Source organism: Geotrypetes seraphini, chromosome 12, assembly GCF_902459505.1.
Source record: "Geotrypetes seraphini chromosome 12, aGeoSer1.1, whole genome shotgun sequence".
Lineage (NCBI taxonomy): Eukaryota > Metazoa > Chordata > Amphibia > Gymnophiona > Dermophiidae > Geotrypetes > Geotrypetes seraphini.
In genome coordinates this window covers 49,495,925-49,521,085 of record NC_047095.1, presented here as the reverse complement: position 1 = coordinate 49,521,085, position 25,161 = coordinate 49,495,925, and the positions used below count along the sequence as shown (strand labels likewise).

The 25,161-nt window shown below is 43.1% G+C and overlaps 1 protein-coding gene across 6 annotated transcripts in view; it reads right to left on the bottom strand.

The window, feature by feature from the left end:
- Window positions 1-7,644: 7,644 nt before the first annotated feature.
- KANK4 (KN motif and ankyrin repeat domains 4) overlaps window positions 7,645-25,161 on the bottom strand; it is a 104,922-nt gene continuing 87,405 nt past the window's right edge. For all 6 annotated transcript variants that reach the window (XM_033917090.1, XM_033917089.1, XM_033917092.1 and 3 more), the window contains 4 exons: window positions 23,219-23,438; window positions 16,890-17,032; window positions 10,228-10,428; window positions 7,645-8,204 (listed from right to left, as the gene is read on the bottom strand). In XM_033917090.1, coding sequence (XP_033772981.1) covers window positions 8,103-8,204; window positions 10,228-10,428; window positions 16,890-17,032; window positions 23,219-23,438 — 666 coding nt within the window. In that variant the 3' untranslated portion in view covers window positions 7,645-8,102. The remainder of the gene's footprint in view (window positions 8,205-10,227; window positions 10,429-16,889; window positions 17,033-23,218; window positions 23,439-25,161) is intronic.

Here is a 25,161-nt window from a genome sequence, read left to right as displayed (position 1 = left end):
GAAACAGGATACTGGGCTTGATGGACCTTCCCTTCCATCTGACCTGGTATGGCATTCCTTATCTTCTTATGTTGGGCTTTGTCACTCGCCTACAGTTTGAGGATTCCCTGTACTTTATTGGTACAGCACGAGGGTGAATGGGTCCCTCTATTCCTTTCTAATTTAACGTAACCAGCACTGGAGCCGTCAGTTCTCAAGATATGTTTTAATAGTAACCTAAAAAAGGGGGAATTGGCTCGCAATGAGAATTCTTCCAGAAGGGAAAGATTGAAAGGAAAAAGGAAAATAGAAATAGAATTTAGTAATATTGGGCAGGCCTATAATACATAGGTAAGCCCTTTATATACAATGGACATCAGTATGAGCCGTTCGAATAGCGCACAAAGTGAGATTAAGGCTCAGGCAGTGACTTTATTGATGACTAGCATCAACCAGACAGAAGTCTAGATAAAGACTGCCTCATACATCATGTTGTCCTTTATTATATGTGAAAAAAGACCCAAACATAAAATAAATAAATAAATGCCTTTCAACCATTCACTCCTGGGATAAAGCAAATAATCTCCCAAGACGTAAAAAATAAAATGTCAATGGCTGTAAAGTGCCTGTGCAAAGTTTAAAAACTAGATATCAAAAAGTTAATAAGATAACGCCCTAGTGAAAAAATATATTTAAAAAAATGTATAAGCAAAGTAGAAAAGTGGAAAAAAGTTCATCAAAGTGTCTAGTGAAAAAAAATCAATTCCTTCCTTGTGCAAGTTCGTGAATAAAGAGTTCACGAGAAAAGTTAATGGACCAGGTGGTAATAACAATCCATTGAATGAATGTGGTGATAGTAGTTCATTAGATGAAAGTCAATTCAATCACTTAGAAAAACATGACAAAATTCATGAAATAGAACTTGAAATAAATACTTAGCTTCACAGTAAAAAGCAGAATGTAGCCACATGTAATAAAGGACAACATGATGTATGAGGCAGTGTCCAACACTGGTCTCCATACCTTAAGAAGGATATAACTCTGCTGGAGAAGGTGCAGAGACGAGCCACGAAACTAGTCAAGGGTATGGAGAATTTGAGCTACAAAGAACGCCTCAGAAAACTGGGACTATTCACCCTCGAAAAGAGAAGATTGAGAGGGGATTTGATAGAGACCTTTAAAATATTAAAAGGATTCGATAAAATAGATCAGGAAACAGTATTACTAACATTTTCGGAGGTGACACGGACACGGGGTCATAGCCTGAAACTCAGTGGCAGCAGGTTTAGGACAAATGTTAGGAAGTTCTGTTTCACCCAGCGAGTGGTTGGAGCTTGGAATGCTCTCCCGGAGGAAGTTGTGGCGGAAACGACTGTTCCGAGTTTTAAGCGCAAGTTGGATGCACACCTTCTGGTAAATTGTATTGGGGAATACGGGGTATCCCGGTCTCCAAAAAGGAGTACCTAAATGGGCCGCCGTTGCGCGGATCGCCGGACAGGATGGACCTCGGTCTGATCCGGTGAAGGCATTTCTTAGGTTCTTAGACTTCTGTCTGGTTGATGCTAGTCATCAGTAAAGTCACTGCCTGAGCCTTAATCTCACTTTGTGCGCTATTCGAACGGCTCATACTGATGTCCATTGTATATAAAGGGCTTATGTATTATAGGTGAGGAGTGTGTGGCGCAGTGGTTGGATCTCCAGCCTCAGCACCCTGGGGTTGTGGGTTCAAACCCCCATGCTGCTCCTTGTGACCCTGAGCAAGTCACTTAATCCTCCATTGCCCCAGGTACGTTAGATAGATTGTGAGACAGATAGGGAAAATGCTTGAGTACCTGATTGTAAAAACCGCTTAGATAACCTTGATAGGCGGTATATAAAATCCTAATAAACTTGAAACTTAATAATAAACTAGGCCTGCCCAATATTACTAAATTCTATTTCTATTTTCCTTTCAATCTTTCCCTTCTGGAAGAATTCTCATTGCGAACCAATTCCCCCTTTTTTGGTATTTAGGTTGGACTTTATTGGCTTCTGAGTCCTTAGGGTTTCAGTGGTTTAGCTATTGTTAATAGTAACCTGACATGCCTTAACACCAACACTTAATGCTCCTTAAATGCAAAGGGAACGAGCTGGCAAGGGGGAGTTTAATATATTGACAGCCCCTCCCTCCACATTCTGCTTTGGTGATGATGCAGGGAATGAGCCCATCTGTGGGAAATTTGTGGGTTCTGCGGCCCTTCTCGTGGCCACTGCATCACAGGAGATTAGATGCCCTGAGTACGTGACTCGCATAATTTGCAACTACAGGTACAGTAAACCCCCGCGAATTTGCGGCTCGCAAATCGTGGCCTCAGTAATTCGTGGTATTTTCCAACTGCCTCTTCCTGGTACTAAAGTCATGGTTACACCAATCAGGAGCTGCTTTGACACGCTATCTGGCGTATCAAAGCAGCTTCTGATTGGTCTAACCATGATTTTAGTACCAGGAAGAGGCGGTCGGAAAATGAGCCCGGCTTCGTAAGTACAATTTAAGCACCCGCCAGCACCCCAGCTGCCCTCTCCTGCCTTCGATCAACTGAAAAACCGTAGTTGCGGGTTTTTTTTTTTAATTCGCAGGGGTTCCTGGAACGGAACCCCCGCAAATTTCAGGGGAGTACTGTATACCAAAAATGCCTCAATAAAGTACAGATGAAAGGACAGAACGTCACCCCCTATGTCGTTTCAAACCTTTGGTAGGGTTTTTATTTTTTACCCTTTTATGTTTTACAATGATGAGTTGACAAATATGGAGCAAACAGTCTGGGACAAATTCAACATCGTACAAGTTTTAGTATGATTCAAATCTGAAATGCAAAAATATTACATTTTCTACAGGAATACATGTAAACAGCTGAAAATGTAGCTGCGTATGATTTTCTGTTGCATTCATAGACTCATGTTTACATTTTCGACTAAACAGACGGTTGATAAATAAGCTTATATTTTCCAGGAAGTGATGGCTAGGCTGGGTGGGGGGGGGGGGGGGGTGTTGCTTTTGCCTATACCCCACAAAACAAATGATTGTCGATATGATAGTTGCGATTTGAAAATGCTGAACTTGATTAACTGATATCCAGCGATTCAATAGCCCCTTTGAATCGCTGGATATCAGAAAAAATTGCATTCTGAAGATTGTGATCATTTCTACTGGATCAGTATAAGAGCTCTCTAAAGACGATGGTGCCCAAGAGCCTTCTGGAAGGAAAGACCGATGGTGTCTTGGAAGCACCCAACCTCATCTTCACAGAGTTGGCATTAGAGAATGACTTGGGGACAAATTTGTCCCTGTCCCGTCCCTGCCCCATTCCTGTAAGCTCTGCCTTAACCGCACAAACCTCGAACACTTCTGATTTTAAAGTGTTTGAGGCTTGTGCAGATGAGGACGGAGCTTGCAGGAATAGGGCTCGTAGGGATGGGGAAACGAGTTCCCAAGGGGACATGGAAAAATTGGTCCCCATGTCATTCTCCAGTTGGCATATGGAGCCAGAAGAATGTAACAAAATCTACAAAGAATCAATTTTTAGCCAACGATTTGAATTTAAGCATTTGCATATTAAAGGGTAAAGTGCAACGTGAAACTCCTCAGATCAAAGGCTTTTGCAGACAGACGGAACTGAAACATATCCAGCCCTTAAAGCAGATTCAATTTGTGGAACTCCAAAAGCACAGCGGTAAATTAAAGAGCAGATGTTTACCCACAGGGTGACTTCCATGTTAAAACCGGCAACTAGCTTGACTTAGTTTTGGGAAAGAAAATGACAATTGTAAAAACATTTTCAACACAGATCTTTGTTATAGTGTGCTCGGGAAGTGTGTGGACTTACAGTAATGTGTTTCATATGCTTTGTTTCAAGTCCTTGCGCAGTTTAAGTGAACACCTTCACAATCGGTGTGTCAGGATCTCACAGACAGGACAGCATGGGTCCAGTTTGTCTGCTTTGATTGGACTAAGCAAGAAGTCGGGAGGTCAGATTGGCCTGGATTATCTTTTTATTCCCTCCCACCCTACTGCCGACACTCATTTATTTCACTCTCTAATCCAGGGGTGTCAAAGTCGGTCCTCAAGGGCCGCAATCCTGCAGGGTTTTCAGGATTTCCCCAATGAATATGCCTGAGATCTATTTGCATGCACTGCTTTCATTGTATGCTAATAGATCTCGTGCATATTCATTGGGGAAATCCTGAAACCCCCAACTTTGGCCAGGATTCACTAACCTGCCCAATCGGGCAAGTCCGACGAATCTGCAATCCAGTCGGGTTTTCAGGATTTCCCCCAATGAATATGCACGAGATCCATTTGCATACAATGGGAGGCAGTGCGTGCAAATAGATCTCAGGCATATTCATTGGGAGAAATCCTGAAAACCCAACTGGATCGCGGCCCTCGTTGCCCACCCCTGGCTTAGCATGTGCTAACGGACATTAGCGAGCACCAAATGCCACACGGCCCCTAGGTTTAAAATAGGACACACGTTAGCACATGCTAAAGCGTGCTAAGCTTTAGTAAAAGGGCCCCTTTGTTAATACGTTGGATTTAATGCTTATTAATTATTTGGATTTTGCCTACACTTTTGAAGTAGTAACTCAAGAAGCATTACGTTCAGATACACTAGGAATTTCCCTCTCCCTGGAGGGCTCGCAATCTAATTTTGTACCTGAGGCAACAGAGGTTTACGTAACTGCCCAAGGTCACAAGGAACAGCGGGGCTTAGCCGGGAGAACTACTCAGTATATCTTCAGTAAGCTACTCAGCGCCAGATTCTCAAAACTTTGCGGTAAAAAACGATGGGCCGCTGTTGAAGCCGTTATTGTAGCGATTTCAAAAAGACGAGTCATTCCCCCCCCCCCAAAAATAACCATGCATGCAAATGAGGTTGGCGGAGGGTAGCGAAGGCTCGCTATATTTACATGGTGATAGTGATTGTCACAAGAGGCGTAAATATGTACATGTGGCGGGAAAAGCAACGCCATAAGCGGTGTGTCAATCATAGGCATGCCAGAGCTACTGGATGATGGGAAGGGAGGGGAGACGCAACGTCAGCTTTTAATAAGGGCACATAAGATAGGTTTTTTCTCCCCCCCAAAACTGCTGTAATTCATGTAAATCTTGTAATTTGTTTTTAATGTCAAATTTTATCATGAACCACAGCCAGAAACACATAAGACACGGCTATAATACACGTGCTCATGAGTGGTGTTTTATCTAACCCCCTCCCCCCCAAAACCTATAATTTATGTGAATCATTGGGGGGGGGGGTTTCTTCATGAACCACAGTCAAAACACACGCCACATGTTTGCTTTTCACAGTAACGGCACCCCCAGACCAGTCACTGATTTTTCATCGCCGAAAGCCAACGCCGCGCTTGGAGAATCACTCGGCGATGTTGAAGAATCCACTGGAGCGCTCATTTAAATACTGATGAGCCCCTTTGCACGGCAGAATCGGAGACTGCTAGGAAGCTCGGAAAAGACCACAGTAAGCCGTTTTGATAATCTGCCGCTTAAATACATGCACACTAAACCGGCTGGAATCGGTCTAGCGACCGCTTTAAAATAGAGAATGACACGGTGACAAAATTCATCACTGTTCCCGTCCCCACGGATAACCACGGGAAATAATCCCATGTCATTTTCTAGTGTTTATTTCAGCCTCGGTCCTTCTACATCAGCATTCTTCAAAGCAAAGCTTGCGGGTCAGTGGTTGTGGCCATTCATACTCTGATTCTTATGTGAGCCATTGTGACATCACTGATGTGATTGGCTCTTAGGCACTGGTGGAATGAGGCATTATGACATCACAATATCTGCTCTGGATACCAGAGACTGTCATTCTGTAGTGTCTGTTTCAACCTCAGTCCTTCTACACCAGCATTCTTCAAAGCAAAGCTTGCGGGTCAGTGGTTGTGGCCATTCATACTCTGATTCTTCCCTCTCTCCTTAAAGAATGACATAAAGATGGTTTCCCGCGGTTATCCGCAGGGACGGGAACGATGATGAATTTTGTCACCGTGTCATTCTCTACTTTAAAAGACAACCTTAAGTTTTGAGAACCTGGCCCCTCAGTAACTAATCAATAAGCTATTCCAGGCATAACCACCTCCTAAATATAGTATTTCTTCATTTTTCCTCCGAGCCTCCCTCCTGTTGGCCTCATCTCATGACCCCTTGCTCTTGAATTTTTTCTTGTTCTATGTATTTCAGAATTTCTCTCATATCACCTCTTTCCTCCAGCGAGTACGGTTGGAGTGTTAAGCCTCTCTGTGCTCGTTTTGGGTTATAAACCCTGTACCATTCTTTTACTTAACATTTTGAAACTGCTGCTGTCTGCAAAGACATTCAAACAAGACCAGCTGCTGTCCTGTATTATCTATATATATAAAATCGGAGGTATGTATGTGTGTGTGTATGTGCCGCGATCACGCAAAAACGGCTTGACCGATTTGAACGAAACTTGATATGCAGATCCCTCACTACCTGGGATGATATGTTCTGGGGGTCTCGCAGCCCACCTGCACACGTGGGCGGAGCTACAAACATAAAATCAGATTTCACCCATTCATGTCAATGGAAAAAATGTAAAAAGCTGCCATTCTCACTGTGACCAATTTGGACGAAACTTGGTATGCAGATCCCTCACTACCTGGGATGATATGTACTGGGGGTCTCGCGGTCCACCTGCACACGTGGGCGGAGCTACAAACATAAAATCAGATTTCACCCATTCATGTCAATGGAAAAAATGTAAAAAGCTGCCATTCTCACAGTAATTCACAAACGGCTTGACCGATTTGAACGAAACTTGGTATGCAGATCCCTCACTACCTGGGGTGATATGTTCTGGGGGTCTCACGGCCCTCCTGCACACGTGGGCGGAGCTACAAACAGAAAATCGGATTTCACCCATTCATGTCAATGGAAAAAATGTAAAACGCTGCCATTCTCACAGTAATTCAAAAACGGCTTGACCGATTTGAACGAAACTTGGTATGCAGATCCCTCACTACCTGGGGTGATATGTTCTGGGTGTCTCCCGGCCCCCCTGCATACGTGGGCGGAGCTACAAACAGAAAATCAGATTTCACCCATTCATGTCAATGGAAAAAATGTTAAAAGCTGCCATTCTCACAGTAATTCACAAACGGCTTGACCGATTTGAACGAAACTTGGTATGCCGATCCCTCACTACCTGGGGTGATATGTTCTGGGGGTCTCGCGGCCCTCCTGCACACATGGCCGGAGCTACAAACAGAAAATCAGATTTCACCCATTCATGTCAATGGAAAAAATGTAAAAAGCTGCCATTCTCACTGTGACCAATTTGGACGAAACTTGGTATGCAGATCCCTCACTACCTGGGGTGATATGTTCTGGGGGTCTCATGGCCCACAACTCTATTTTGCTTGCTCAAGGGTGGGTTCAGCCAAGAATTTATATGTTCTTGCTCCAGGAGGTGAAACTAAAATTGTTGTTTATAATCACGTTTTGCGTTAGTTGTATTGTATTCATTTTGTCAAATATTTCACTTTATAATTTGAATATTGTACTTTTTATTAAGCTGTAAAAAAATACTTTCATTCACCACTATAAAGTATCTTTATTTGAATCCATTTACAGTGTTATTGCTATAATTAAATACCAGTGCAACGCCGGGGCATCAGCTAGTACTCCATAAAAGGAGATGCACTTTAGAAGCTTTATTTAAAAAAAAAAAAAAAAAAGACAAATGTTGGAAATGCAGACAATAAGTATATCGGTAGTAAAATCAATCTCTGTCAGATGTTATGTGGTAAACTATAAGTCATTTAGGATGTCACGCTGAAAACAGGCAGTCTTAACATCTTGGAAAACACACATGCGCGTCCTTCACTGTGCTAGTTTCTGGTTAAGGCCAGAGCAGTGTGCTTAACAAAGAGAATTCCAGAATGCAAATATATGCACATATTTGACATAGTTCCATCGAGAAGTATAGAACTTAATAACGTTATTACTGCCCCCTTCCAAATGCGGCCCGAAAAAGGCTGACTGAATGAGGCGCTTGTTCTCTGTGGCAGGTTACGAGGAGGCCCGTTTTTTCCCAGTTCATTTATAGCGACGGGGCTGCGCTGTGCTCTGTGTGGGCTTCCAGAAGCTCTGCAATGTGGCTGTGGGCAGAGCTCGGAACAAGGGACAAAGCAGACTTACCACCCTATATGAAAGAAAAAATAAAAATAAGAAAAGGGTTTATTTTTCAGTCCGTTAAAATTGCGGGAAAGATTTCCATTTTCTCAGGGCTTCCTCTCATTTCAATATGTCCAATCCAATCTATTCCCAACCCCTCCCCCCCCCATCTGATTTTAAGAACACCTGCGAAAATGGAGCCTTAAGAAATTTAAGGGTAAAATATTCAAAACGATTTAACGGAGGCAGGAAAGGCTCTTGCCTGGTTAAATCACGTTGGCCTTCTCTGCTGTTGGCATTCGCTCTCAGCTGTGACCACCCATCACTATCTGATTGGTGCTGCGGTGGTCCAGGAGTGGAGTCAAGGCAGAGGAAGAGCTTATCACAAATGGGAAGAAATTGGATCACGTCACTCCCTTACTAAAAAGTGTGCATTGGCTGCCAGTCCCACCTTGAATCATATATAAAATAGCTTTTCTCTCTTTCAAGTCCCAAAATACTAAAGAACCGGCCTTCATTCACAAGCTCCTTATTCCACACGAGCCTTTAAGAGTCCCAAGATCCTCCTCTCAACATCTTCTTCATACACCGTCTTTGAAAATCATTAGCACTTCATTTGCAATTATGGCCCCCACCGTATGGAACTCCTTGCCACCTCATATCAGGGCTGAACAAAACTTAGATAAAATTTAAGGGAAATCTAAAATGCTACCTCTTCCAAGGTGCATATGATTGCTGAATAGATTGGGTGACTGCCAGGGTTGTTTAATAATCTTAATTCCCTAGTTCCCTATTGTCTTTTACGCTCTGTGTTTCCTTTGCTTTTAAAATTGTAGTTCTTCCCACTTTCCTATTGTTTTTATGTTTGTTAAGTATTGTCTAGTCGGTACTTATCTGTTCAATGTTTCCCCCTTTTTTTTTTTATTAAAATAAATTGTAAAACGCTTAGAATTCATGATTAGCGTTTTATCAAAATTTTAATAAACTTGAAACTTACCTGGTTAGTGGGAAGAGAGAAAGTTAGGGCTCCTTTTACTAAGGTACGCTAGCGTTTTTTAGCGCACGCAGGAAATTACCGTGCGCTACGCTTTTAAAACTAACGCCAGCTCAATAGCGTGGAAATGTAGTGCGCTATTCCGTGCGTTAAAGCCCTAACGTGGTATAGTAAAAGGAGCCCTAAGTGTTCAGATAACATAATATCGGACTTCTAGACCGCATAACCAACAAAAGTTATATGCAGTTTACAAAATATTATCAAAAAGATACAATAGAAAATATAGGATCAGAAAAAAGAACAGCAAAAAGGCTAGCCTACTTTTATCGACTCAGGGGCAAATTTATCAAAGTTTGCTAATGATTAAGATTCAAGTTTTCAGAGATGCCTTTGAGAGCTGGCCCACTTGGCTTCTAATCTTTATGCCACACTAGTCACTTGCAGCTCGGGCTCCAATCTAAGCCCTACTGTTTTAACCATTTTTGTTCCTCTTTACTCTAATAATTTGGAGTTCTGCCCCTCCATCCCTGAGTGAGCCTCAAGTAACTTATGTCGATGTCAAGTTACTATATGTTCTTTTTCCCCCCACTTTTTATGATGGAAATCGCTTAGAAATTTTATAAGCGTTGTATCAATTTTTTTTAAAATAAAACTTGAATTAACATGGGCCAAATGCTAAAGGTTGTGGGTTCAAAACCCGCACTGCTCCTTGTGACCCTGGGCAAGTCACTTAATCCCCCACTGCCCCAGGTACATTAGATAGATTGTGAAGCACCAGGACAGAGGGGGAAAGCGCTTGAAGTACGTGTACGTGAACCATGGCTGAATATTGACACATGCTTTTAAACCTTATTGCTAGCTGGAAACCCTCAGATTTGGAATGTTCATAAGCGAGTTAATATCTGCACACTTAGGTAATGCTGCTGTCGCCGAGATTAGTGGCGGCACAGAAATGATGTGGAAAGGAGCGTGCGTGTCCTGCCTTCCACCTCTTCCTCCCCTGTGGAACTGCCTTTCTCATAATATCAACCAACACAACAGAGGCCTATATCCTTACCTTGTCGGTTAGCTGAGCATCGCACTCGGGCTGAGCCAGAAGAAGCTTGGCGATTTCCACGTGACCACACTCGCAAGCCATCATCAGCGCAGAACGTCCCTCATCATCTTGCACATTTATATCGGCGCCGCAGGACAACAAGACTCCCACCATATCGGCTCGCCCGTGGCTCACTGCCAGCATCAGTGCCGTCTGGCCTCCCTGCAAGAATGGCGATGCTTAGACATAGTGTGACACAGTGTGAACAAGTAACATCTTGCTTCTCAAAAACTTTATTTATCGTTCTTCTCTATGTTCTTCGGTTTATTTAATCTCTAATCATTATTGTTGTTATTATTACTTTATGATTATTAACCAAGTCGAGCTCCATTTTCCATGGAGGAGATGACCCGGTCTATAAACTTAAGTTTTAGTTTAGTTTAGTTTGAAGAATAGTTAAGCAGCTCAGCTCACTAAAATACATGAAGGAACAAACATGATGCCTGTGTAGTTCATCAAAGGAAGGGCTGATGAGAGGTTCCATGCAAAGCAAGTGCATTTCAGTTTCATCCCATTACTCAGTAGGCAGCACTGGCCAGAGCATTTATGTACTAGAACAGGGCTGCCCAAGTCCGGTCCTCGAGATCTACTGGCAGGCCAGGTTTTCAAGATATCCACAATGAATATGCATGAGAGAAATTTGCCCGCGCTGCCTTTCTTGGTATGCAAATCTCTCTCATGCATGTTCGTTGTGGATATCCTGAAAACTTGGCCTACCAGTAGATCTTGAGGACCGGACTTGGGCATCCCTGTACTAGAAGTAATTCAAGAATTCTCCTGCTTTATTTAGGAAAAGGAACATTCTGGAGTTCCTGCTCCTTGTGTGAACTGTGAGTATTATGATTAAGGGACGATAGGCCTTCATGTCCATCACTAGACAGCGAGTGCATCCTTTGAAGATCTATCTGGAACGATTTAAGGCCCTGAATATTATTCTGGCTTGGAAGCTGTTGGTCCTAGCTGAGGGAAGTGCCGAGAAGGGGCCTGGAAACTCAGAAAGAGCAACAGGGATTTGCCTCTCTTCATGGCTAGTTAGGCCTTCAATAGGGGGAGGAGCTGCTCCAGGCTGGCTTAGCCTAACCCAGTGGTTCCCAAACCTGTCCTGGAGGACCCCCAGGCCAGTCAGGTTTTCAAGATAGCCCTAATGAATATGCATGGAGCAGATCTGCACTCCTGGCATCTCCATTATATGCAAATCTCTGTCATGCATATTCATTAGGGCTATCTTGAAAACCCGACTGGCCTGGGGGTCCTCCAGGACAGGTTTGGGAACCACTGGCCTAACCAAAGAAGATCTGAAGACTTAAGGGAGAGTCTAGAAAATGGGTGGGCAACCCTGGTCCTCGAGGGCCGGAATTCAGTCGGGTTTTCAGGATTTCCCCCAATGAATATGCATGAGATCTATTTGCATGCACTGCTTTCAATGCATATTCATTGGGGAAATCCTGAAAACCTGACTGGAGTCCGGCCTTCGAGGACCAGAGTTGCTCACCCCTGGTCTAGAAAGAAAAGCCAGAGAAATTTTGAGTAACTTCAGGAGATTAGTGAGACCGCACTGTGCATCCTATCTTGACCCTAACATAGTAAATGACAGCAGATAAAGACCTGAACGGTCCATCCAGTCTGCCCATTAGTTATACCAATTAAAACTACATGATTAAATTAACTTGTCTCTTCTTTGATATTTCTGGGTCATAGACTGTAAAGTCCACCTGGTATTGGCCTAGGTTCCAAATGTTGAAGTTGCCATCCAAGCTCTCTCCAGCCTATCCAACCATCCTGTTTGCAGGACATCTACCATAAAGTCTGGCCAGTAACATCCTCATGCTCCAAGTTAGTGGAGTTCCCATTGATGCCCTCCCCAGTCCATCCTACACTAAATCACCCCATATGGGACACAGACCATGCAAGTCTGTCCAGTACCGGCCGTAGCTCTTTAATTCACATCCTTCATTTTCTAATTAGAGATCTTCTCTGTTTTTCCATCGCTTTTTGAATTCTATCACCATTTTCCTCTCCACCACTTCTCTCGGGAAGGCATTCCAAGCACCTACCACCCTCTCTGTGAAAAAGAATTTCCTAACATTGCTCCTGAGTCTTCAACCCTCCAACCTCAAATTATGCCCTCTAGTTTTACCATTTTCTCTTCTCTGGAAAATATTTGGTTCTATATTAATACCTTTCAAGTATTTAAATGTCTATATCATATTTCCCCTGACCCTCCTCTCCTCCAGAGTACAGTATACATATTTAGGTCTTCTCATACTTCTTTTGGTTCAAACCCCTTACCATTATTGTTGCCTTCCTCTGGACCACTTCAAGTCTTTTTATATCCTTCATCAGATATGGCTTCCAAAACTGAATACAATACTCCCAAGTGCGGCCTCACCAATGACCTATACAGGGGCATCAACACCTCCCTTCTTCTGCTAGTTATTTCTCTTTCTATACAGCCTAGCATCCTTCTGGCTACAGCCACCGCCTTATCACACTGTTTAGATGCCTTTAGATCAGGGGTAGGGAACTCCGGTCCTTGAGAGCCGTATTGAAAGCATTGCATTGAAAGCAGTGCATGCAAATAGATCTCAGGCATATTCATTGGAGAAATCCTGAAAACCCGACTGGAATATGGCTCTCGAGGACCAGAGTTCCCTACCCCTGCTTTAAATCCTTAGACACAATCACCCCAAAGTCCCTCTTTCTCTGTCAGTTTCTTATCAGCCTCTTACCTCCCAGCACATATGGTTCCCTCGGATTTCTACCCACCAAATGCATCATTCTGCACTTTTCTGCATTGAATTTTAGTTGCCAGACATTAGACCATTCTTCTAACTTTTGCAGATCCTTTTTTATGTTTTCCACTCCCTCCGTGGTGTCCAGTCTGTTACAAATCTTGGTATCATCCACAAAAAGGCTAACCTTCCCTTCTAAACCTTTAGCAAAGTCGCTCACAAACATATTGAACAGAATATGCCCCAGCACCGATCCCTGAGGCACTCCATTACTCACCTTTCCCTCCTTTGAGTGAATTCCACTATGGTGTCTGTCCATCAACCAGCTTCTAATCCAGTTCACCACTTGGGCCCTAACTTCAACCCATGGAGTTTGTTTAAGAGCCTCCTATGAGGAGCCATGTCAAAGGCTTTGCTGAAATCTAAGTAAATTACATCTAGCACATGTCCTTGATCTACCAGTAATTCTCTGGTCACCCAGTCAAAGAATTCAATCAGATTCATTTGGAACAATTTACCATTAGTAAATCCATGTTGCCTCGGATCTTGTAATCCATTCGATTCTAAGAATTTCACTATCCTTTCCTTCAGCAACGTTTCCATTATTTTTCCAATAACCGAAGTGAGGCTTACCGGCCTGTAATTTCCCGCTTCATCTCTGCAACCACATCCGCTTTTCTCCAGTCCCGCGGAACCTCTCCCGTCTCTAAAGATTTATTGATCAAATCTTTAAGAAGACCTGCCAGAACCTCTCAGAGCTCCCTCAATATCCTGGGATGGATCCTGTCCTGTCCCATAGCTTTGTCCACCTTCAGTTTTTCAAGTTGTTCATGAACACTTTCTTCCGTGAACGGTGCGGTATCCACTCCATTCTCAGGTGTAACTTTGCTAACCAATCGCGGTCCTTCTCCGTGTTTTTCTTCTGTGAATACCAAACAGAAGTATTTGTTTAGCATGTTTGCTTTGTCCTCATCACTCTCCACATAGCGGTTCATACCTTCTTTCAGTCTCGTAATTCCATTTTTTGTCTCTCTCCTTTCACTAATATATCTGAAAAAATTCTCCCTTTTTTATATTTATAGCCATTTGCTCTTCCACTTTTGCCAGATGTATCTCTCTCTTGACTTCTTTCACTTTTATCCGTTATTCCTCTTCTTGAGGTTTTTTTTATATTTCATGAATGCCAATTCTTTTGCCTTTATTTTTTTCTGCCACTAGTTTGGAGAACCATATTGGTTTCCTTTTTCTCTTATTTTATTTAATTTTCTTCATATTAAGGTCAGTAGCTCTTTTTATTGCATCTTTCAACTTAGACCACTGTTTTTCCACTTCTCTTATGTCTTCCCATCCAATCAGCTCTTTCTTCAGAAGAAGCCCGAAAAGGAGCACGAGAGTGCAAATCTGCCTGGGATGAAAAATGTTTCCTGAGAACTTTCCAAGAATTAGGACACTACGAATCCAGGCAAGGATTGAAACTGTATTATTTATTTTTGTAAATTGTCTTGGGCAGGGTGCCACCTGGAAGTCAAACCTGCAATTATTATTCTTAACAGAATTTTTTTTTAAAAAAGCAAGTGAGCAAGCCAAGAAAATGGCAATGTTAATATAGTGATTTGGTCATCACACATACATGAAAGCTCAGAATGAAGGCCCTTTTTTTTTTTTTTTTACCTCCTCTTGCTCTAATTCATTCTTGGTCTTTACCTCTGTATTTACACTTGGCCCTGGGGGAAGTTAATTAGTTATATGGCCAAAAAACAGAAATGCAATGTTGTAGGCTCATCACTTATTAATGCATTGCCTACGCGCTTTAATTAGCAGCTGATTGTCATGGATGCATAATAGCTTGGAATGAGGTAAAACACTCCAATTGACCTCTGAACATTCTGCAAGGTTTCATTAATCTTAGGAGAAGTACATGACTCGGCTAAAAGTGGCACTTTAACATCCTAAACTATCGTGTCTCGTCTCCGTCAACACCATGCAAACAATCCTTCTCCCAGCCAATTACTATAAGGCCAATATCTCATATGGACATAGAGACATTTTCAGGAGGCTGTATAAGATTCTTCACTCATAAATCCACACTGAAATACTCGTATTAATGTCCATGAGGACACGTTAAGGTTACCAGATGTCTAAGAAAACCTGGACATGTCCTCTTTTTTAGAGAACCGTCTGGGTGCCCGGAGGGATTTCCAAAATCCGGCAGTTTGTATGAGTTTTGGAAGGCCCTGAGCTTGTCTGGATGTCTCCTTCTCTAATTTCCACTTTCTCTCCTACTTCCTCTATTCCCCCCCCCCCTAACCATCCTCTTCCCTCCTCTCTCCTAACCCCCTCCTCTCCTTAAGTCACCTTGAACCTGCATAGGTATGAGCAACGCACAAATAGAAGATTAGATGTCCTCATGCGCGGTCGTCAACATCATCACGCTGATGTCCGTGCATACACAGAGGACATCCAGAAGTGGTCCCAAATCCGGGGAAAGAGACCTGCAGTTCATATGGAGGTGGGGCCGAGGGCGAAGCAGGGCAGGGCCAGGTATCCTCTTTTTTTTTTTTAAGAGGAAATCTAGTAACCCTACATTAACTCCCATTAGCCACCGCATTACTTGGATTCATGAACACAATATAGCATAAGCCAAGCAAAAACTGAATATCTGAGGACTGGCTCAGGGTCTCCCAAGCCTGTCCTAGCTCTACACCCCCATACCTCCATTCTCAAGTCAGGTATTCAAAATATGCACAAAATCCTAGGAACTAGCTCGGAGTACCAGTGGGTGCTCAGCATCCCCTATATTGACCAAGCTCCTTCCTAGGTGTTCAGGGAATAGTTTCAAGTTTATTAAAATTTTGATATAAACGCAATATCTAATATTTTCAATGTGTATAACAATAAAAGTTGGGGTTTTTTTGGGGGGGACAAAATAAAACAATTTATACAGGTAAACAAACAATCGATGTACACAATGAATTAGTGATACATAGGGAAAGAGGAGTGAACTACAATTGTTAAAGAAAGTCGATGAACATTTAAGGAAAAACAACATCAGGAGGGTAATTGAAAATGTTTTACAAATAAAGCTAGGTCTAAAAGTGAAAGGGAGAAGTTGTGACTTATATAGAGATCTGGTTAGGTTTAAGTATTTGAGCCTGAGATTGTTGATAAAAGAGTTATCCTGTTTATGACTCGAATGCATCTTTGTGTAGGTGGCTTTTTAATGTGCTTTTAAATTTTTCTAAAGAAGTTTCACCATGCAGATAAACTGATAACTTGTTCCATAGTTGGGGTGCTATGATTGAAAAAATTGTAGCTCTTCTGGTGTCTATTATTTTCAGAGACGGGAAGTAAGTGTAGTGTGTGTGTGTGTGGGGGGGGGGGGGGAAATATTGTAAGTGCACTACACTTCCAATATTCACTTGGTATCTAGTGTTAGGGTAAGGTTTAGATGAAGATTTAATCCTCATCTAAACCTTACCCTAACACTAGCGCAATTGATGGGTCGCCATTGTCCTGTAAGCACTTGTCGGTGTACCCAGGAATTCAGTTTAGGATTGGCTGGGGAGGGCTTCGACAGGAACTCCACTAGTTGGAACCTCATGACAGTACTGGGTGAACATCTATGGTCTGTCCCAGAAATATCAAAGAAAAAAAAAGACAATTGAATCATGAATTTATAATGAATACGACTACTGGGCAGACTGGATGGACCGTTCAGGTCTTTATCTGCTGTTATTTACAATGTTACTTTACATTAGTTGACTTAAACAACCTTAGAACTCATAGTCATGAGGTAGGCCTTGTTTCTGAGATTTTCCATTAGAAAATTAAAAGCTAGCAACAATTCTAATTTCATAGCCAGCAGAGCAATTCAGCGTCATTTTTGTGTACCTGACTGGCGCGCGTGTTAATATTTCCTTGATTTAGAAGCTTCAAAACAACCTCCATTTCTTGGTTGGTCTGTGCCGATGCCAATGGTGTGAGCATGACAGCAGTGTACCCCGCCTTGTTTTCACAGTCCACATCACACACGCCTGCAAAACGAAAAACACAAAGATTATCAGGTAGCCTACAATGTGCAAGTGGGGATTTTAAGCAATTTTTGGAAATACGGGTGAATAAACCAAAAGGAATTAAGGTGATATCTTTTTATTAGACTGATTTAATTCATTCTAGCTATCAGGAGTCGATGCTCCCTCTCTCAACCCAAACAGTCAACGATGATATTATGAGGAAATGCAAATAAGCCACATGATTTTATCTGGACATCATGGCATCTGGAGTTGTCAAATATGCTTAGGGTTACCATATTGGATGACAGACAAACCAGGATGTATGGCTCCGCCCCATTCTGCCTCCAGTCTCAACTTGTTCTGCCTCCAACCTGCCCCATTCCGCCTTCAGCCCCGCCCCCCCTAAAAGCCTCGTCTCTTTTCTTGACCTCCAGGCTGTGTCCGGAGGGCCTCCAGCATGTGGACATCATCCGCGCATTGCTTGTTGAAGGCCCTCCAGATGTGGCCGGAGCTCGGGGCTTTCCAAAACCCGGACAAACTGCCGGGTTTTGGAATGTTTAAAAAGAGAACACGTTTGGGTTTTCCCAGACGTCTGGCAACCCTACATATGTTGCAATGCACTCTACAGCTTGTCAGAAAGCCACTATTAAAATTTTATTGTGTCACGTGGGGAGTTTGCTTTGCATAATGCATTGTGAGCCTTCGGGACAGTAAGGGAATTTTTCAAGTACCTTTCTTATTTCTAATCTTAATGTATATTTTCTGTAAACCGCTTAGAACCTAACGGATGTAGCGGTATATAAGAAATAAATTACATTACATTACATTACATAATGTGACCATTTATTTTTTTTCATCAAAATTGGACATCTATTAATTTTCTGTCCCGCCCCCAATCCCGCCCTAGCCCCACCCCAGCCCCGCCCCCAATTTCTTCCATTCATTTTTCATGTACACACAATATCTTAATTCATAATGGTAAACATAAAATTTTTTTAAAAACCACAAAGCACAATGTACGCAGAGAAAATATTAATTATCATTTATGAGTTTTGAGGTTTTTTCAAAGATGTCGAGACAGATGACTTTAAAATATGCAATGTCACCTCAGTAACTATAGAAAAATAGACAAATAAAGTGCAAAATATAGACAGCAGATATAAATTCTCAAAACGGACACATTTTGATCATTAAATTGAAAATAAAATCATTTTTCCTACCTTTGTTGTCTGGTGATTTCATGAGTCTCTGGTTGCACTTCCTTCTGACTGTGAGTCCAATATTTCTCTCTTTCTTTTACATCCAACATTTCTTTCACAATCCAGTCCCATCCCCTTTGGATCTAGGCTCTCTCTCTTTTCCCTCTGTCACCCTCCCCAGATTTAGTGTCAGTTCTCCTCTGTACCTTTGTTCCAGGTCTCCCTCTCTCTCCCTCCTCTATTATGATCTTGATCTCTCTCTTCTTGCTCAGGGTCTCTCCCCCTCTGTCTGAACCTCCCATAGTCCTGCATCTGCCTCCTGTCTTTCCCCTTTGGTTGAGGCCTTTCTTGTCTTTTTTCTGCTTACAACCCTCCCCCCCCTTGTTCTCTGCCTCTTTCTCTCCTTCCTTCCTCTCTCCCTCCTTCTTATGTCTCCCTCACTGCCTTCCAGCCTTTGTCTCACCCCCTCCCCCAAAACCAGCCAGCCTGCCTGTCTGCCTCCTTCCCTCCGAAGCCTACCGCCGATTCTTCTGCTCCCCCCACCCGGTCCACCACCGCAGCCCCCTGCAGCTTCCTGCTCGCTGTCGCAACAACTGCAAGAAAGGAGGGTCCAGGCGCCGGCCCAGAAGCCTTCTCCCCGACATCCATTCTGACGTTGGAGAGGAAGGTCCGAGCAAGCCAGGCAGAATTGACTTTGGGGAGAAGGCTTCTGGGATGGTGCCTGGACCTTCCTTTTTTGTGGTTGTTGCTGCGGCAGGCGGGGAAGAAGGGAGAGAGCCCATTCTCCCACGATTGCCTGTCCCATTGTCCCCATACACAGCTTCAGGATGCCGTCTCTGAAAACGGGACATTTCAGTGTCCTGACGCTGTGCGTGGGGACGAGACAGGAGAATCCGAAAAAGGGACAGTCCTGTTGAAAAGGGACGTACGGTTTGCACCACTTAAAAGTTGCAGAATGTGTTTTGGGCCTGGGCTGTGCTTCTTTGAAATCACACCTTATTAGAGTTACCATATGGCTCCAACATGCATGCAGACTGGGTTTTTTAAAAAAAAAAATGGTTTTACTCAAGGTCTAATTTATGCACTGGGCAAAATTGCTATATTTCAAAATACTGAAGCAAAATGATTTGTAGAAGTTTGTACAGTGGCAGAAACTGCAATAGTTGCTTATTCTTTAATGCTGCTACAAATGTAGGAATTCACTAGGCATCCTGAATGTTCACAATTGTACAAAGTTATTTTGTCATTTTGTTTCTCTGTCCATTAAATTGTACATGACCCTAAATTGGAGCTTTCAGGATGAGGCAAATAAAAAAAAAGTAACCCATTAGAGATTTTTGCTGTTTTCTGAGCAACTGCTTGGAATTTCACAGCTTTATCCGTCGTTACTATCTTCATTTATATGCCAACTGGAATGAGATTAATCTTTAAACACAGCAAAGTTACAAAGTTTATAGCATGACCACCCAGCAATTTTCGTGCTGTAGATTCTTTTGAATTCTTAATCATTGGTGTTATTGAGATATATGGCCTAAACCTGACGGGAATTCACCTTTCTGCAAGGTTCGAGGCGATTTACAAGCGTCATGGGGAAAAGTTTGCATCCCGTCGTGGAGGAAGGTTACGCCGTTTACAATAGGGGAAAAAGTTGCAACACATTATGGAGGAAGGTTACATTGTTGTGAGAGGGGAATTGGTTAAATCACGTTGGGTGAACGACGAGCGCCAGATTTGATCAGGAAAGAATTAATGCTGGCTTTCACAAAAACTCTGAGGCGGCTCTGGAGAGTGAGAGGAGGTGGTGCTCTGGGCACAAGTTATCAGTGCTCTGTTTGCTGCTTATTCATTCCTACACTGCCTAGGAAGGAGAGAGACTTGTGCATAGGAAGCGGCTCCTGTATGCTTGTTGGCTGCGATGCTCCGAGATTATAATTCACATGCTGGTGTGGGCCTGAGCATCAGACCAGTCCATGGTACACATGTTTAATGATGAAATAAATTAAACAATTGACAGAAACGCAGAGTCATTAGAGGAAAACTGTAGAGAAAACTAATGAAAGCATTCATCTAAGTACCGGTAATAGTGGGGGGTGGTTGTTGTTTTTTTTGTGTGGGGGTTAACAGCAAAAATTTATAGATGTTATATTAATGGCATTACGTTGACTTGGGACTATATTCAATATTAATGAGCAATACATTGTTTCCGCATCTCCTTTTCTACATTATTTGCATACACTAATTTCTCCCGTTCTGATGAGTGGAGACGAGGATTCAGGCAAAATTAGAGAAAAGATGCTCTCTCTGCTTTCTTTGCCAGTGGTACAATGTTTTTGAAATTAGGGTCTGAAAAAGACATGGCTGCCAGGGGCCCTTCTTCATTTCAGTTTGGAGGGCAGCAAAAAAAAAAAAAAACAGAGAGAGGTACAAAATTATACACATCAACCTTACATGGAAACATGATGGTAGATAAAGGCCAATTGGTCCTTCCAGTCTGCCCATCCGCCGCAACTTCTCTTCCTCTCTCTAAGAGATCCCATGTTCTTATGTGAGCCAAGTATAGGACAGTCAAGCCATTGTGACATCACTGATGAGATTGGCTCTTAGGCATTGGTGGAATGAGGCATTGTGATGTCACAATACCAGTTCTGGAATGTTGCTACCGTTTGGGTTTCTGCCAGGTACTTGGGACCTGGGTTGGCCACTGTTGGAAACAGGATACTGGGCTTGATGGACCTTCAGTTTGTCCTAGTGTGGCAATTCTTATAGAAACATGATGGCAGATAAAGGTCAAATGACCCGTCCAGTCTGCCCATCCGCAGTAAACATTATCTCTTCCTCTCTCTGAGAGATCCCAAGTGCCTATTCCAGGCCCTTTTTGAATTCAGACACATTCTCTGTCTCCACCACCTCTTCCAGGAGACTGTTCCACGCATCTACCACCCTTTCTGTAAAAAAAGTATTTCCTTAGATTACTCCTGAGCCTATCACCTCTTAGCTTCATCCAATGCCCTCGCATTCCACATGGTTGGGAGCTTCCACAATTAAATAGCACGCTCTCAAAATATGGAGCGTTTACAATTCTACAAAATATAGAACTGAGAAGACGGGCCAATTGCTATGTCATTGGTGAGGTGGTACAGTAGTTTAGCGTTTCAGTTCCACCCATTAGTAGCTTGGTGGCAGCATCATTCACTTCAGATCTTCTCTCTTATTGGGGCTAGAGAGGTTTGATCTGTCCCAAAATAAGGGAGCAGTGAATGATGATCCCTAGAAATGACCATGAAAGAATTAAAGCTGGTTTCTCTTGCAGGCTGGCGAGGTAAATGCTCCGACGCTCATAGAATTCCTATGAGCATTGGGGCATTTACCTTGCCAACCCATGGTAGAAACCTCTACCGCATCTTTGTTAAAAGGAGCCCTAAGGCTTCCTTCTAGTCCTACCATGATTCCCCGAAAATAAGCCCTAGCATGATTTTCGGGGTAGGTCTTAATATAAGCCCTACCCCAAAAATAAGCCCTAGTTGGATCGATCCCCGAAGCCCCTCTTGAATATCCCCAACACTCCTTGATTCGCCAGCAGCAGCACTACCCCCCGCAGCATCTTTCCTCCCCTCTCACCCATCCCCTTGCGCAACATCTTTCCATCCCACGCAGCAGAACCCCACCAACCCTCCCACCGCAAGGCCGTCATACCTCCGTTCCAAACAGCAGCGGCGGCAGCACTGAACAGGCTGCTTCGTGGCCTTCCCTGCCGGGGCCTTCCCTGTGCTGCTGCGTCACTGATGACATCATCAGTGATGCGGCAGAGGGAAGACCATAAAACAGCCTGTTCAGTGCTGCCGCCACTGCTGTTTGGAACAGAGATATGACAGCCTCGCGGTGGGAGGGTCGGTGGGATTCTGCTGCACGGGGGGGATGGGAGGGAGAGATGGAAAGATGCTGCACAGGGGATTGGGTTGGCCAGGTTGGCGAGGTTCTGCTGCACGGGGGGAACGGCTTCATGTTATGACATCTGAAATTCAGTTTGTTTAAGGATGTTTTGTAATTTGTTTATTTGTTAACCATTTAAAGCTTTATTTTATAGGGTAGATGTGGTATACAAGATGGGATGAGAGGGAGGTATAGAAAGATGCTGCACAAGGGGATGGGTGAGAGATGTTTGTTGTATGCACAAGAAAATAAGACATCCCCCGAAAATAAGCCCTAGTGCGATTTTTGGTCCCCAAATTAATGTAAGACACAGTGTCTTATTTTCGGGGAAACACGGCAGCTACAAGGAAGGAGTGGCCTAGCGGTTGAAGCTACAGCCCTGAGGTTGCAGGTTGAAGCCCAGTCCTGCTCCTTGTGACCCTGGGCAAATCGCTTAATCCTCCATTGCCCCAAGTATGCTAGGTAGAATGTGAGCCTGCTGGGAGATAGGGAAAAATGCTTGAGTACGCAGTGCTGTACATTTTGACATTTAATAGAAGGTCCCTACTCGGAAGAGCTTACAATCTAACTTGGACAGACAGACATGACATATACCCCCTCTATTGCTAAGTTGTGCTAAACGCTAACGTGTCCATAGACTAACATGTATGCATTGGCGTTTAGCATGCGCTAATCGGTTAGCGCACCTTAGTAAAAGAGGGCCATAGTGTTGGGGGTGCAGAACCCAAGGTGAGAGGAGTTAATTAATTAATTAATTAATAATTAATAAACTTGTGCAGGAAGGGTGGGTAAAGGAAAGGAGGGGGGGAGGAAAAGGATAATCTAAAACAGAGGTGTCCAACCTGCGGCCCGAGGGCCACATGCGGCCCCGTGAAGTGTTTTGTGCAGCCCCAGTCGAGGGCGATGTAGTGTTTTCCTCTGCTGCCCCCTGGTGTTTACCGTCTTGCCGGCTCCCTCCTCTGTCTTGCTGCATCGTTTGCGTGTTTGGGCAGCCCCAGAAACATTTTTTTCGGCCAATGCGGCCCAGGGAAGCCAAAAGGTTGGACACCCCTGATCTAAAATAAGCAAGAATTTCCACCTGTATCCAGAAGAAGTTTGACGATGGAGAAGTTGGAATGGGAGATGCTGTAATGAAGAGCAGTGTTTCTATTTCTGTCGGCCATATTCACAATCGTTTCCAGTAATTGGGCATTAACCGATCTCAGCGTCTCGAGATAAGCTGCAACAGTTTCAGAACTGGAGGACTTTCGGCTCGAGACTCGGAACCATTCTTGGCAGACGGCCTTCAGCGATTGTCTCTGAAACAAAAGAGAACAACAAAAAAAAATCTTGTCACCCCCTCGATAGATTCCTCGTTTCTTCTACTATTACAAATGAACGTAGAAATGGGTATAAAAAAAAAAAAAAAAAAAATCAGGGTAACCAATACAGTAGTATCCAGAGCTGAAGACGTGCATTCTCACACTGAACTTCTCAGGACAATAATCTTGCCTTTATAAGGGCCACCAAGTTATCACTGTAATGTCAGCCACAATCGCATCCAGAATGAGAGATAGCAATTTGCTTAGAGGCAGCGATTGCAGTATTTTGGCAAATCTCATGGAATAGTGACCTGCACAGTTGTAAAAACAATCAAAATTCCAGCCTCCGGCCAGACTAAATTCTTCTTGCTTCCCTCCTCTCCATGATAATCCCTTAGGTATGAACTCTTGATAACACTAGTCCTATGAAGATGGGTTATGTGGCGCATTCAGTAAATACTATAATACGAGGGATCTTCAAAAAGTTTCTGCATTTTTATTTATTTATTTTTTTTAAAACGCTATTTATTAAGGGCTCCTTTTACGAAAGTGCGCGCTATAGCGTGCGCTAACCGAAAATCTACCACCTGCTCAAAAGGAGGCGGTAGCGGCTAGCGCCTGCTATTCCACACGTTAAGGCCCTAACGCACCTTTGTAAAAGGAACCCTTAATATCTCAAACACAATGACATCACTACCTGTAACTATGACAAATTTAACCTGTAAACTGTATATTATGTAGCTTGGTATTAGATGCCCAGTATGTGTCGAGTTAGGATAAAAACTTATATTGATAACCCTTGCACTGTATCTATAAACTGTATATCCTATATAATAAAACCCTAGCCGCGCATGCGCACTCCCACCTGCGTGTTCCATTTTCCCCGTTCCATGAGATGTAGGTCCGTGGTGGCAGGAGTGCGCATGCGTGGGTCCCCAGCCTTACCGCACCTAACTACACTCGCTGGAAGGACTGGCAGCCAGCGCTGGACTCCCTGCTCTGCTGAAAATAAGTTCTTCGCCTTGCCCGCCCCCCCCCCCCCTTCCCTTCCCGCGGTCCCAACTCCAGCAGCGTCTGCATCACTCTACACTATTCTTTATCATTCAAGTATCTATAAATTTATCATAATTCCGTAATTCATTACATATTTTAAACATAAAATTACACATTTATCCACTTAGACATATTTTAAACTTATAAACCACCAGCTTGGTTTTCTTTTAGCACCGACTGCTCAGGATTGATCTTGTACTAATCTGGCGTCTTTAGTTTTCCAATGGGCGTACCGATGTTCTACCGCTCACTGCAATATGTAAGATGCTGTCTTTTCCTAGGTACGCTCTTGTGGCACGGTTTATATTCGGATTGGTTTGTACGGTAACTCATGAAACATTTTCTTTTTGTGTGTTAAAATTAAAGCCAATGTCAAAATGTGCAGGCTTTTTTTGCAGAGCCAAACGAGCCTAAAAATTAATGCAATGGATTTTTTTGAAAACCACACTGAGATCTTAAATTAGTTTTCACATCATTATTCTATGCAGTCTCCCTTCCACTGTAACAACCAGCTCTGTCTTTACCTCATTATAAACATTTCTAAGCAACTTAGCTTAAAAAAATACAAAAAAAATAAAAATTTTCATGTAAGTCAGATGAAAGCTATCTAAGAAACAGGTTTCCAAGTTTATTTAATCTTTGATATACCATTTATAAAATATATACC